The sequence below is a fragment of the Rhodamnia argentea genome, chromosome 11 (assembly GCF_020921035.1).
Source record: "Rhodamnia argentea isolate NSW1041297 chromosome 11, ASM2092103v1, whole genome shotgun sequence".
NCBI classification, from domain to species: Eukaryota; Viridiplantae; Streptophyta; class Magnoliopsida; order Myrtales; family Myrtaceae; genus Rhodamnia; species Rhodamnia argentea.
Window position 1 is genome coordinate 15,479,579 of NC_063160.1, and position 14,736 is coordinate 15,494,314.

The following is a 14,736-nucleotide window of genomic DNA, read 5'->3' on the forward strand; positions in this document are numbered from 1 at the left end:
AATACCAATAAACACAGACAAATGAAGACTGTGTCTTATGGATAACGGCAAGAGGGAATTTTTCTGGTTTTAGGGATTTTTGAAACTATATGGACAATCTTTATATATAGACATCTGTGCTGTTAAATTCAAAAGTTTGAAGTCAGATAGGCCATTTGCTTATGCAAAACTCAAAAAGTTTGAAACAAGATAGGCCATTTACTCATGCAAAGACGAAACCATCTTGGGCACAATTAGAGCAACATACCTCAAGGACTAAAGCAAAATGGGAAACTTGATGGCTCAAACTCTTTGGGATCCTCAATCACTCTGAAGTGATACAGAGGCGATACCGGTGGTCGCTTGAAATTCCACTTGCGCTCCTCTCTCTCTATTGTAGTATCAACCGGTGGTGGTCGAATTTGATCGCGGCGGCGGCGGCGGCGGCAGCAACTGCAACCCTAATCTTGGGTTTTCCAACCCTAATCTTGGGTTTTCCACTTCAGTCTTTTAATCTAATTGACTTTTCCAATTTTCAGCTTATTAATATAATTGAATTTCCTATTTGTTTTTCAGCCTTACCTTAGTGCGGACCAAACACTGGATCCGGATATGTCCACAATGACTCTCTGGAAACCCCAGTGGATCTGTCTAACGTGGGGTCCTGAAATGCTGGTACGCAGCGAACCCAAAATTTGATTAATGGCCTATGAGGACACGATTGAGCAGAGAACCAGATTCCGATCATGCTTGGGTTGAATAGCAACTGTAGCATACGTCAGTGGCCCAGTGAGACACTTTATCAAGATTATCTACAATGATCTCTACGAAGTCAAACAAGTGAGGCACTCGAAGATAAAAAAACATTGTCTTTGATATGCATGACAGAGGATTAGAAGTATAATGTAGCAGCAAAAGACTCCCACAAAACATGGGTACCAATGATCAATGTCTCAATCACAGAAGCAGCACCATCCGGAAAACAGTAACACAACAAAACATCCTATGCTTAATTTTGGCTGTCGAAAGCAAGTTCGATACAATTATTGAGGAGTTTTGCCGTGAAAAGACGACGGAAAATAAATGGGCCCTGAAAATAGCATCCTTGGTAGCAGTTATTGGCACAAGTAGAAGGGCTGACATACGTGGCGTGAGGCCTATATCTTCGATTGCTTAGCAATTTTGAACCACTCTGTATGGAAAGATCCCTCCATGTCGATCCTTTCGTATGTATGAGCACCGAAATAATCACGTTGGGCCTGAACAAGATTGGCCGGCAGTCTCGCCCTCCTGTAAGTGTCGAAGTAAGCAAGGCTGGAGGACATACCCGGGACGCTGATACCCGAGTTGATTGCGAGGCAAACCACTCTGCGCCAAGCAGATTGTCTATCAATGATCTCCTTGGCAAACTCCGGATCCACAAGAAGACTCGCAAGATCTGCGTTCCTGTCATAGGCCTTCTTAATCCTGTCCAGGAAAATGGCTCGAATAATGCATCCCCCCTTCCAAATCCTAGCCAGCTCGCCCAATGTCAGGTCCCATCCCTTCTCGACGCTCTTGGCGCGTATCAAATTCATTCCCTGGGCGTAACTGCAAATCTTCGAAGCATAGAGAGCCTGCCTCACATCGTCAATCAATTTTTTCTTATCGACTTCTTGATCCGCAAGAATATCACCAAAACCGCCCGATTTAAATACTTCGGCAGCTTTGACCCTTTCCTCCTTTAACCCGCTCAGGAACCTTGAATCCAATGAAGACGCGATAGTGGGAGCTGCAACTGACAAATCAGCAGCTTGCTGAACTGTCCATTTACCTGTTCCCTTCATGCCAGTCTTGTCCAAAACCTTATCAACCAAATATCCCTCGCCCTTATCATCCTTAATTCCAAATATATCACCAGTGATTTCAATCAAAAAGCTCAGAAGCTCCCCCTTGTTCCATTCTGAGAAAACACCTTTCAGCTCCTCGTTTGATAGCTTCCCAACAGATTTCAGCACATCATATGCCTCCGCGATGAGCTGCATATCACCATACTCAATACCATTGTGAACCATCTTGACGAAATTACCAGATCCACCTTTTCCGACATATGTCACACATGGCCCACTGTCTGGAACTTGAGCTGCCACCTTGAGGAGAATATCTTCAATGTACTTGTAGGCCTCAAAAGATCCTCCGGGCATCAAAGAGGGTCCATATCTAGCGCCCTCTTCACCACCAGAAACTCCCATCCCAAGGTAGAGCAAACCCAACTCTGCCATAGCCTTCTCCCTCCTCTCGGTATTCTCATACCACTCGTTGCCACCATCAATTATGCAATCACCCTTCTCCATGTATGCAGAAAGTGTCTTAATGGTTTGATCTACAGGTGCCCCAGCCTTAACAAGCATAATGATGACTCGAGGTTTTTGAAGTGAGTTAACAAAAGATTCCGGATCATGGAAGCCATATACGGGGAGGTTTCCTTCCACCTTAGCTCTCTCAACTGTCTCATCAACCTTTGAGCTTGTCCGATTGTAGACAGAGATTGGAAAGCCTTTCTCAGCAATGTTGAGTGCTAGGTTTTGGCCCATAACAGCGAGGCCAGCAAGGCCAATTCTAGGGGGTTGTGATGGGGCAGCCATTGTTTCCCTGCATAAAGCAAAATATTGTAAGAAAATATACAGTTACTCCCTGAATGTCCTTTCTAAGCAGATTGTGCTGGATGAAAATTCAACAGACCATGCATGAAGTCATTGGTGGCCATGATGACAATGGCTGTGCAAGGGTTGTTTTATGCTTCCCGCATCACCAATGTACCTGGTTGGTCTGTCGTGCACGTGAAAGTGATGGGCATCACTAGCCTCAGCCCTCTACTAGTGACAAGTCCTCGAGTGCTACCAAATATTGTTATCCTTAATCATTATTCACATGGTTCAAATTTTAAATGCGAAGAGAGAATCGCAGGCATCATTTACATTTAATGTGGCAAAGCAAGGTAGGAGTCCTACAATGGACAATAGAATCAGAATGTGTATGTGCATGTGTGCGCGAGCGCGCACGTGTGGTAACCCAATCTATCGGATGAGTAGATGATTTCAAGAAGCTCTAGCAAGATGAGAACATGCAACTACTTCATGGCAGGTGTGGATGTCAAAGGACTAGGGGGGAGATTATGGAGGTCCACCCTACCAGTGCGGGAAGACAACTGCCGTCTGTTGTCCTGATACGGCCTTCTCAAAAGACTATGAAAAATCTAGACATCTTTAGCAATCACGAGCTAACGCACCCATCCTCATCGGGAAGGCCTCGAAATAAATGAAGTAAAGAGAGAATATGCTGAATGAACTAAAGAAAGAGACAGGAGACAACACAAATTATGAAAGTTTTCAGCAGGACAAGGATCTGAAAATCCCCCGATTCGTGCAGAACAGAGGGAAATCAGAAGTCATGTTAAATCAGGAGGTACGGAAATCTACACGCCTTGAATCACAAGCACTGGATCAACTCCGTCTAAAAGCTGACCAAATCCTTATAAGAGCAAAACCCAGATCCAGATCGCAAATTCTAAACCACAACCAATCCCCTCGGGCAAGCTGGGCCATCAGTGAAACTAGTCATCAAGGACCCAATTTGACTGTGGACACCGCCAAAATTGACCGACCCAGATAAACTACTACTCGCAGTACAAAAAGCCAATCATCACACGAATCACCGCAAAACAAAACCAAACCACCGAATCCGACGAACTAAGCTCGTCTGATAATCGATCTCCCTCGTCCTATGATCACCGGAACGAGCGACACGGCGAGGAGAAAACTGCGAGAGAAAACGAAAGGAGCAGGGGGGAAAGAAAGAGGCACCGAACCTGAGAAATGTCTGTTCCTGTCTCGTCGACGTGCGAGGAGAGAACCGGTTCGAGAGCGGGACGGGAGGAATCGGTTCAACAAGACCCAGGAAGATCCCAAAACCAAAATCCAAGATCTGGGCTCTGAAGAGGACGGAGGGGCTGCGGTGAGAGAAGGGTAGGAGTTGAATCGGGTGCAGGGAGATGGTGGCCAACAGGCAACAGCTACCAACTACCCAACGCAACAACACAACGCGAGCACAACACAAAGACGACGCTTCGGGCATAAAAAGATCGCAGGGAGCGACTGTTGGGCGAGTCAAATTTGGCCACCTTCCGGTAGGTGTGTCCCAACACAAAAAAAAAAAAAAAAAACGGGGGGATATTCTCCTAAAAAACCAGCGCCCCACCGTCGGGCCTTGCCACGTCATCATGCGGGCCCATGTCGTGCTGACGTGGCAAGCACGAGGACCGTTTTGTAATTCCAACCCCCCGCGCCGGCCCAACGGCGGGGGCGCGACACGAAATTCATGCAGCCGGACGTTATGTGGATTCAATAAAAAGGGGTCAATTTAAAAAAACTCAACTCAACTCGGGGGAATTTGCGAAAACGAGCAGCTTCGAGGGGTTATTCGGAATTTCAAGTGTCGGGGTTATTCGCCTAAACAACCGCCAAAAAATCCCCAAATCCCGGGTTGTGGTTATGAGTCAAATTACACGACGACGATGTTATTTTTTTTGTCCTTTTAAATCCTTTTGACTCTACGTTTATTAGCTGCGAAAAATTCTGGATTATGATTATGGAACAACCTGTACGACGTCGATGCTATATTTTGTATGGTGGGGGTGGAGAAAGAAAGGGAAGTTGAGACACGCAATGAAATTAGACTTTACTATCTGGGTCAAATGATAACATATGATTTAAATGAGATGCTGCTAAGGCTAGCTCTTTTGCACGTTTTACTCAAATGGAACGCCCCCAAATTTGGAAACGTATGTAGTGGGCCCCTCAAAATGGGGGAAAATTTATGTAAATGATTTATATTTTAAAAAAAAAAAAGTTCAAATTTTGAATTGGGGGATGCGAGGCGGGTCCCAGCCAAGTAATTTTTTTTTTTTTGGTCATACAGCCAAGTAATTTAGTCGGAGGTCGTTACCAACTTATACAATAGTCAAAGGTCAAGAAAAGCGCAATTTGCCCCGCTTGAAGTGAGACGTGACGAAAAAAAGAAAAAGTGAGACGTGACGTGATGCTTGCGTGAGAGAGAACGTGAGAAGTTTTGGAGCGAGGCCAAAATCTACACCGAATGTGCCAAAAAAAAAAGAAAGTGTTTGCAGAGACAAAACTGCCCCCTCCAGGAAAAAATGATATAAAAGATTCTTAAATTTTGGTTCGATATAGTTTAGAATCGTTTGTATTCAAGAATAAGTGGACTGAAATCCTAAAATTTGTGTGTGCAATTGAATGCTAAAACTTACAGAAAGTCCAATTAGATCTGAAAACCTATCAAATTGGCACGATCGAATTATTCCATTAACTCCGTCCAACTTGACTGATGAAAAATATCGACGCGACTTTAGTTGTTATATTCTCTCTCTTAAGTGGCAATGATGTGGCTAAACATGAAAAATAGGACAAAACCAACGTCGTTTTGATATAAATATGATTTTTATTTGAATAATTAAAATTAGACTAAAAAATAAAATATTCAAAAAAAATATGCAAAATTGCGAGGGCCCGCCGCTGCCACACCATCATCACCGGAATGGGCCAGCAATGGTGGACATAGCCGGCCATTGGTTGGCGAAGGTCGCTAAGCCCTCACCAATGGTCGACGACCCTAGGGCTCGGCGACTTTCGCCAATCGCAAGCGAGGGCCTCGTCGTTCCGCATACTCTCGCTCTCTTAATTTTTTTTTTTAACTCTAATAATATTCAAATAAAACATTAAATTTGGACCTAAAAATGAGGTCGTTTTAGTCTTATCCTTTATGTTTTAGCCACATCAATGCCACGTATGGTAAGAAAAATATAATAAAAATAATTATAAAAAAGACATGCTAGCATTTTACGTTGGTTGACAAGTTTTAGGGCTTGATTGCACTTTCTGTAAGTTTGGATACTCAATTATACTTTCATAGTAAGTTTGAGGACTTCTAGTGCATTTATTATTTAAATAAAAAAATTATTTGTGGACCAAAACGACATCATTTTAGTCTTTTCTTTTATGACTTAGCCATGGCGGCGCCACGTAGGATAGAGATAATAATAATAATAATAATAATAATAATAATAATAATAATAAGCAACGTCAGCATTTTTTATTAATCAAATTGGACGGAATTAACAAAGGATTCGACTAAATTAATTTGACAAGTTGTAGGAATTGATTACAATGAACTTTCCTAATAAATTTTAGAACTTCTGGTGTACTTATCCCTTTATTTTATTATCTCACCTTGAAATAAAGATTGTCAAGGAGTGGTGGGCCCCGCCTTTTGTTGTTTTCATATTTCGCAAACATCTTTTTCTTTCTCTCTCTTTCAATCTTCGTCCTCTGCTTTATTAGAACCTATTTGATTCCACTTTGGAGCAATGCCTTTGGGAAAATGCAAAGGCTTTTGGGCTAAAAGGAATTTTCAAAATGCAAGTAGTGTATGGTATAGTGTATTTTAGAAACACACTAGGAGTACAACTTTGGTTAAAATGGTGTTTGAAAAAATCACACTTTGTAAATTCCTTTTACTTTTATTTAAAAAAAAAAAACTCAAAACCTGCGAAGGGCTGGTGGCTGGCGAGGTCTAGGTCGCTTGACCTAGGTGGTCGTTGGCTTGAGTTGCACAACCCAAGCGATGGCCACCTGGGTTGGGCGACCTTAGGTGAGGCTAGCGGCAGCTCACCGACTAAAATAAAAGGAAAAAAAGAAAATAAAATAAAATTCAAAAAAATTATAAGAATTCAAAATATTATTAAAAGATATCAACATTTGTGCCGGTCATGCCACATAGGTTGGCCGGATGACCAGCATCTATGTCATTGATTTCCGGTCAAATTAGTCGGATGGACTCGATTGGCAAAATGCGAATAGTATGGAGACTCCATTTGTTTCGCGGAAAGTATGACATTTTTTAGAAAACTATTTTCCAGGAAAATGACAATCTTTTCCTTGTTTGACTAAAACCTGAAAATGAGTAGGAAAATATTTTTTGCCATCTAGATTTGATTTTCTTGGAGAAAATTACCAAAAAATCTGAAGCTTCAATTATTTTATTTATCTTTTCTTCTTATTTTTTTCACTTTCTTTCTTTTTTCCTCTGCCAATCGCTCGTCACTACGTCGATCAGCAACCAACCATTGTTGAGGGGCGAGCTCATCCCTCGCCTGTGGCCCTTGACAGGTTGAGGAAGAAGGAAAAAAGAAAAAAAAAAAGAGAAAATAGTAATTAAAAAGAAAAGGTAGGTGAAGGAGTAAAAGTAGGAAAGATGGTCCAATGCTGGAAGACACGGTTGATTTTGAATACGCAAATGCCGAGTCGGAGTTTACCCAATCTGCTCACATCGCGGCCGCGTACACGACTCCTAGCGGCTTCCTCCGATGATCGACCACCTTCCAACTTCGGCAAGTCGATATCTGTCCTCGCCCCTCAAGGCTGCCCGGTCGATTGCTTTGAATGAACAATAGGAGTCCCATTTTTCTTTCAAGAGGCTGTCATTCTCCTACAATCGGTTAATTCTACCACCTCCCGAAGGAGGCGATCTTTGTCGTTAGGCAAAGATTTGCGACTAAAATTGGTTCCCGTGAGCAAATTTGGACAAATTGGGATCGGCAAGTGTTGGCACCCACCTATGGTTCGTCTTCTGCCCCTCTCGATCGACAATGTCGACGAGGCTTGATTGCTGAATTTTGAATGGGCTGGGTTGTCCTCAAATGATTATTCGAGTCCAGCAGATCTTGCAGTACTACTCACAGAAAAAAAAGGCACAGTAAAACTGAAACATACTCTATATTATACTGCGGTAAAAACATTTTCATCCTTAGCTTATTTATGTATTTCTTCCGCAGTCAATTAATAGTGCAACCTGTCGCTTATTATTTATATACGAAAAAACATTTGATTTCTTATTAACTAACAGGGGGATAAGCAATTAAAATTATATATGCGCCTTTATAGATTATCCTGATACACGAGCTTTTCTCGATCACGATATGCTCGATGTAAGTTTACGGTAGAGGCCAGAAATTGCTAACAACTGCGTATTGCGCTTGAATGTGCCTCTGTTCGCGATATGACCGTGTCAATACTTTGCACAACTCACTTGTTTTCGAGGAAAAGATATCTCAAAACGTCGATCCCCAAGGAAGGATCCGGAGGGGTTAGCCATGAACGAAACACCCGCAGTCCTTAAATGTTCATGGTTTTCGCGTGCTCAAAATTTGGGCATGAGTTATCCCAACATGAATATGATTTCAATGGAATCACTAAAGGTGGTAAATGGACGAGTCAGGACATGAGAGAGAGAGAGAGAGAGAGAGAGAGAGAGAGAGAGAGAGGAGTCAGGAGTCCGAGCTCTGGTGGGTTGACGAAGAGTGCAATGTACAACCTATTTAAACTAATTTAATTTAGGCTTTAATATTTTGAAAATCCATTATGGTCAGGTTCCCCAAATTCGAAATGACTCACACACGAGACCCATTTCAACCAGTTTGGTTTAATAACCGGATTTAAGACCTGCCAAAGCAGGTCTAATCAGGGAAGCAAAAGGATCATGGAATCTCCCCTAAGGGCTCATAGGAATGTGGAAGAACCACGGGGCCACAAGGAAGGCATTGCCTCCGAGTCTGCCAAGCGGAAAGCCGGAGCACGCAGAGTACTTTTGTCGTAAAAGACAAGGCGTGAAGTCGCGTCGGAATACCTCTTTGGATCGTGGGCCTCTCTGCTTTTAATTGGCTTGGCCTTCAAGAGAATTTTCTCGCACTGTTGTAACCACGTCCATGAAACTCGCAAAGTACAAGAGACTCAGCTCCGATCCTGAACGCGTATCTTGGTCCCCCCCCCTTGCTAAAGAGATCAATCAATAATTGAAACCATAGACCTGTCCCCGACTCTCATCAGTCCTTTTCCGACACCAGTCATTCCACGGCCGAAAAATTCAGATTCTAGGAAAGAAGAAATGGACGGCCTCTTAAATTTTCACATACGTAGGCACCATGAAAGCAAAGCACAAGAGTCCCCCAACTCTCCCAGACGCCTTGCAGCTTCGCAAAGCATGAATTTCAAGCATCGTTTGCAGTAATTTCGCGAAAGAAATGATAAACTTCCTATAGAAAAATGAGCTAACTGTATACGTCTCCCTCGCGGTCTTCTGTTGTTAGGAGCGAAAAGCTGAGGCTATTACCAAGCTATGAGAGTAAAATATCCACGTTGAACAGCAAAAAGAGTTTCCAGGATTACTTACGAGCAAAGAATCAAATGCCCAATATCCCTTTTCTTGCCGGATCCATTCTATAAGAAAAATTAGTGCTGATAGCAATGTTTGACAGAACTAGCCATCAGATTTCTTTAGACAAGTTTCGAATTAGTAATTAAGGACATTATAAATCCAACAGCATTTCTAGCTACAGAAAGCAGAGTCTTGTGTTTTATAACCAGCAAGCCAATCCATGGAGCCTTCGATAAAAAAAAATGAAAACCCGTAGAGCCAACCTTCCTATGACAGGCTTCCTCATCATATAAAGGAAATTGACAATCAGACATAATGGCGTCCGTGATGAATTGAAAAACTGAGACTGAGTCAAAATGTGCGAGCGCCTTAATCAGACAAACGAGTTCAGCAGGTACAATGAGCAATCAAGTAGATTATGCTTTGATGAAATTCTTGGAAAAAGAATTTAAAAGAATCTAAAAAGACCAACTCCATAATTTAAAGAATGGATCACACCACTGAGCTTTGCTCACAGGGTTACAACTTACAACTATTGGCTCCAAAACTTTTGAAAGAGGAGAATCATGATGAACAAGTATTTCACCTCGTCTCATAGGGCATATAGTTCTTTCTCAAAGGCCAAAATTGCACATTTGGACAAATTCCATATCATTGTCGACATACTTGGTCCAGAGATTTTTATATTGGTTCAAAGCAACATCTAGCCAAGGTTTCATGTTTCCACTGTAGTGTATAACTGCCGCATGGTTAATCTCATCCATGCTAATGCTTGGATTATACCCAAGCCCCAGAACATGCCAAGACTTGTCCAATGATTTTGTTGAAGAGTAGAAGGTGATCAGGCCAGGTGGAAGAGTGCCTGATTTCCATAATGTCTGATCTTCATTCTGTCAAGAAAAGTCAAACCAAAACAGCCAATAAATGATTTCAGCTGCCACTATCTAGCATCGGTTGGTAAAATTTTAACGAGAGCGCGAGATTCTAAGCAAATAATGAGGTTCCAGCTTTTGAAGGAACCACGGGTCTTGGCACCACAAGATAATTGTTATCTACTCTCAATCAGTGGTTAAAGATGCATTCCAGTTTGAATCAACACTAGTAGATATTCATCCAAAATAATCGGGAGGAAACGTGTATTGTAATCTGACTTGATTTACACTTACCAAGTTCTGCCAATAGTGATACTCTTCTGTGCATTTATCACCCCTCCAGGCATCAAGATCGAATAAGTTCATTCCATAAGCCCAGGCACAGGCCTTTGGATTGAATCTTTCCTTGATGAGTGGGTGAGAGAAATTCAAGTACTGCGAATAGCGATGAAAAGACCCAAAGCAGGTTTCAACAGCTCCATTCACCTTCCCCGCCATGTCAATATTCCACAATCCTGTTAAGTCCTTCTGAACCACCACATCGTCGTCCAAATACAAAATTTTGTGCAGCTTAGGGTACATCTCTGGCAAATAAAACCGAAGATGGTTCAGCATGGACAACTGACTGGGGTTCCTTGACTTAACGCTGCTTGTTTCCTTATTAGGATCGTCGCCCTCATTTGGAAAATTAGGTTTCTGGAGTTTAGCAGACTCCATCTGCCTCAACAATGGTACGTATGACGAGTTCAAGAACGAGAAATCTTCCACTGCCTTCACCTCGACATGCGCACCCCCTTGGACAGGCCTCATCCTGAACCAGACCTTCATTGCCGCAACAAGCATCTTATTCGTCACAATATGGAACACATGCTTCCATGGCTCCTCTGCATTCTTCATGACTGAATTCACTACCACAGACACAGCAATCACGTTATCTGAAGCTATTGCATAATGATACAAGCTTGGATCTTCCAACTCAGGTTCTGGCTCTTCATCTCTGTACTTTTCTGGATGAGCGATCCTCTCCTCCACCAGCCTCATAGCCAAGCAGTGCAAACTCTTTGGTATCGACTTTGCAGCGATCGAACTCGCGATAACCCCGTTCTTCTTGGCTTTAATAAGCAAGTCATGAACAGCGAAGATAGTATCCTTTAACTTCTGTATTTTCATCTGATTATCGTAGTTCTCCTTCGCCTCCACGATCATCAACCTTGCGACCTTCACTCTATCTTTAACCTCCTTCTCAAACTGCCTCAGCACATCCTCATCCACTGCACCTTCCGGTTCAAACAGGGAAGCCCGATAAGTCGGCTTCATCGGCAGATCAGAGAAGTTCTTTGCCAGATCATCGAACATCCTCAATTGCCTAGAAATCTCAAGCTTGAGCTTTCTAGCATATGCAGCATAAGCATTCACGAGAGTAACGTGGTCGTTGGCTTGCTTATAAATCAAATCTAGCCTCGTCTTCAGCGGGTCAGAGTTCAATGCTAAAATTGTGTGGTGAACATATCCTTTCTCGCTAGGTGTCTGCGGAGAAAATTGGACGATTGCAATAACTTAGAGAACCCAAAAAAAAAAAAGAGGATCTAGATGAAGTCTGCTATTTTCAAAGTTCGTTCATTTAAGCGTTCCAATTACAGGATTCGAAAAGCTGAGCAATTACACTAATTTAGCCAAAATCAATAGAGAAATTAAGCCTTCACGCGACGCATACTTCACTAAATGAACAAAGAAATGCAGTCCAAAGTCCAAAGCCATTTCATTTTACAGTCACAGACGGAATCGAGATCAACTCTGCCAATAACTATTACGTCCGATTCTCGAGATGCGATCCCCCACCTTCCGGCACCACCATTTCCAGCAACAAACACCAGAGTTTTGTCCAATCCCAACTTGTCCATAGAATTTTCTGGAGGTGAAGAGAAAGAGGCAGAGGTACTTACGGAATCGTGATGAGAGGAGAAGAGAACGGAGACGGTGGCGAGGAAGAGGATCGAGAACATGGCGGAGATGAAAATCCTGTAAGAGAAGAAGCCGCGGAGGCCGTTGGCTCCCCCGAATGCCGATCCTCCTCGGCCTCCTCTCACCGGGACCGCCATAGCTGCGAGCTCCCTCAGCTCCCTTTCTCACCCTCAAACGAACAAACGCACGCGCGCCCCCGCACTCTCTCTCTCTCAGCTACCTCCGGTTCGATTCGTGCTCCCTTAACCGTGTCGGATCTCGACAATGGCCGCCTTCAGCTGCTTCTCCTTCTCGCGGAGCTCCAATCGCAAACTAGTAGCAGAAAAGTGAAGTGAGAGAGACAGAGAGAGAGAGAGCTGAGATCTGAGATTTGCGTCGATCGAGGAAGAAGGAACGACCTGAGACTGTATGACAGAGATCATACCGCGTCGGTGACGTTATGTCGTTCTTTATTATTATTATTATAGTTACAAAAAAAAAAATAATAACAAAAAATAACGTGCTTTTTCTTTTCCCTTTCTGGCTGATTTTTTGATTTGCGACTACTTTTTTTTTCATCATAGTATAAAACTATAGTCTACAACCCAATATTTTAATTTTCTTCAATAAAGAAAAATGAGAAAATGATAATTTCTAAGTGATTTATTTTAAATTTATTGTGAATTTAACGTAACTCGCGTGTTTTTGAAATTTCATTTAATTGGACATATTCGTAACTTCTGAAAGTATCGAAAATTTCTATACCTAGAATTGGGCAAAATCCCTCACATTCAATTATCAAGCTTGGTCGGTCCGGGACTCGGATTGCCGTCATTGATTCGGCAAAATTCTCCTCGCCAGGGCCGTGGTCCTTATTTCAACTGTCAACTGCCACCCTGCCACTGTCACCAAAGGCGACTCTCCTTGGTTAACATTCCGAATCTGTGCAGAACCCCGCAACCCCAACTCCCCCGCCAAAACCACAATCTTTCGCCTATCCGGCTCTTTTCGACAGCTTGGTGGTCGGCGATGCTGGAGACCTGTGTCAAGATGATCGAAGAAGACGGAGTGAAGCGGTTTGAGCGACTTGGCAACGCAAGGTAACGGCGAACAAAGAAAGCGATGTCAGCATAGGTCCCGATCTGTTGGGGGAACGCCTAAGGTGGAGGGGATGGAACCGGAAGCAGATCAGTCTCTCGACAGGTGTGACCGGTCATCGCGAGGACTTGCCTATTCGTGAATCGTCGTTGTTGGGGATCGAATGATGCTTATCTAGTTATCTTGAAGAAGCGCTAGTTGCATTGTTTGCAGAGAATAGCTAGAGAATGTGGGCGATTACAGGATCTGATTTTGGTTAGTGAACGAACTCTGCAGTTGCATTTTGTCAAGCCGCTCTAGTCAGTTTCTCATCACTTTCGTCTGCGGAAACACACCCCCCCCCCTCTCTCTCCCTCGCACAAGGGAACAGGTACATGGATTCGAATTGCAGCTTGTTTCCTAGTTGATCAATCAAATGCGATCCGAAGTGGTCTCTGTACTGTTCATTCAACAATGATTCGCTCACTTCCTAGAACCCCTTAAAGTTCAATAGATAGGCGAATGATGCTTTTGCTGGTTTAGGACCTGGGAATGTACTCCAAAACTAGCATGATCGATTTATGAACAAGCTGTTCGTCTCTTTACTAGAACATCTCTTCCTCCGAGTAATCCTAGACGCTTGCAAAAAATCAACTGGAATATTTACACCCAATGTCACAAGTTCTTTAATTGGTAAGGTGATCGGGGAGCATGTGATTGGAGAGTCCATTGCCAGGATGTTATTCCCGATCAGATTCTCGGTTAAGGGATCTCAGCATTGTTCACGGTGTGATTTACCGTTCCGGATATCGCTAGCTGAACTTGTAGACGCCTGTCGATACACAGCAACGGAGAAGACTATGATGCAGAGGGATAGGAATGTCTGAAGCCCGTGATTTTTCTGTGTTTTATTCGGATCATGTCACGGGGACATGGTTACGTAGAGTTATATGCTAAAGGCGCAAACTCCTTCGAGCGAAATTTATGCTTGAGAGAATGCACAAATCTACAAGAAACAGCAGGCAATTACTGGTGGTGCATGTATGTTGAGCTAACATTCAACTTCGGGATCTTCTTGACAGTAAGTCTAAGACAGTCGGGGTTCCATACATCATGTCGGAATTTGTTAGTGCAGGAACCAGTCAACTATTATTGTAAAGCACAAAAAGGTCACGGAACCTCAGGTTGTAGCGTGAATCGACTTGTCTGAACTTTAATTTGAAAGGTGATTGAAGAGTCAATAAAATGAAGTGAATTTTGCCCGTAGCCATGACAGGTTCTTTGTCCATCTCTTATTTTAGTACTTTGCATCTGCCGCTAAACATAGTCTTACCTGGAAAAATCCGGCAATTCTGTACTTGGCAATCAACTCTTTGTAATTTTTTTCCTGGTATCATGTATGTCAAGTATATTTGCGGCCATGTGAGCAGGCTACAGCTTATACCTTTGAAGACAATTCAGCGAGGACAGGAAAACAGGTGCATAGATTAAGAGAATCGCTCAGAACAAAGTTTGAAGGCTCCCACACGTTGTCGGTTGGTTGGAGTGTCGACATAGATTCATGACTGGAAAAAATTTTATGAACATCTTGTCGAATTAA

General features: G+C 42.9%; 2 protein-coding genes across 4 annotated transcripts; both read right to left on the reverse strand.

Annotated features, from left to right (window-relative positions):
* Positions 1 to 831: 831 nt before the first annotated feature.
* Positions 832 to 4,107, reverse strand: LOC115753411 (6-phosphogluconate dehydrogenase, decarboxylating 2). 2 transcript variants are annotated; one of them, XM_030692012.1, is made up of 2 exons: positions 3,827 to 4,107; positions 832 to 2,610 (listed from the first exon to the last, which is right to left on the reverse strand). In XM_030692012.1, exons 1-2 carry the CDS (start codon positions 4,090 to 4,092, stop codon positions 1,137 to 1,139), a joined length of 1,740 nt encoding a protein of 579 aa, XP_030547872.1. In that variant the 5' UTR covers positions 4,093 to 4,107; the 3' UTR covers positions 832 to 1,136. The 2 variants fall into 2 exon arrangements, with proteins under 2 accessions (XP_030547872.1, XP_048128264.1); XM_048272307.1 differs by having other exon boundaries at positions 832 to 2,614; positions 3,827 to 3,931.
* Positions 4,108 to 9,033: 4,926 nt separating this feature from the next.
* LOC115753412 (probable galacturonosyltransferase 9) lies at positions 9,034 to 12,462 on the reverse strand. Of its 2 annotated transcripts, XM_030692015.2 has the most exons (4): positions 12,062 to 12,462; positions 10,413 to 11,645; positions 9,833 to 10,136; positions 9,034 to 9,124 (listed from the first exon to the last, which is right to left on the reverse strand). In XM_030692015.2, the coding sequence occupies exons 1-3, from the start codon at positions 12,215 to 12,217 to the stop codon at positions 9,861 to 9,863; spliced, it is 1,665 nt and encodes a 554-aa protein (XP_030547875.1). In that variant the 5' UTR covers positions 12,218 to 12,462; the 3' UTR covers positions 9,034 to 9,124; positions 9,833 to 9,860. The 2 variants fall into 2 exon arrangements, with proteins under 2 accessions (XP_030547875.1, XP_030547873.1); XM_030692013.2 differs by lacking the exon at positions 9,034 to 9,124 and having other exon boundaries at positions 9,553 to 10,136.
* Positions 12,463 to 14,736: the final 2,274 nt, after the last annotated feature.

What these genes read in the sequence shown, in the direction of transcription:
- LOC115753411 (XM_030692012.1), bottom strand. Translation starts at nt 4,092, where the DNA reads ATGCCCGAAGCGTCGTCTTTGTGTTGTGCTCGCGTTGTGTTGTTGCGT. An exon ending in CAGGAACAGACATTTCTCAG is followed by an intron (nt 2,611 to 3,826) that starts GTTCGGTGCCTC and finishes TGCTTTATGCAG; the next exon opens with GGAAACAATGGCTGCCCCAT.
- LOC115753412 (XM_030692015.2), bottom strand. Translation starts at nt 12,217, where the DNA reads ATGGCGGTCCCGGTGAGAGGAGGCCGAGGAGGATCGGCATTCGGGGGA. An exon ending in TCTCCTCTCATCACGATTCC is followed by an intron (nt 11,646 to 12,061) that starts GTAAGTACCTCT and finishes TTTTCTCCGCAG; the next exon opens with ACACCTAGCGAGAAAGGATA. An exon ending in ATCACTATTGGCAGAACTTG is followed by an intron (nt 10,137 to 10,412) that starts GTAAGTGTAAAT and finishes TTTTCTTGACAG; the next exon opens with AATGAAGATCAGACATTATG.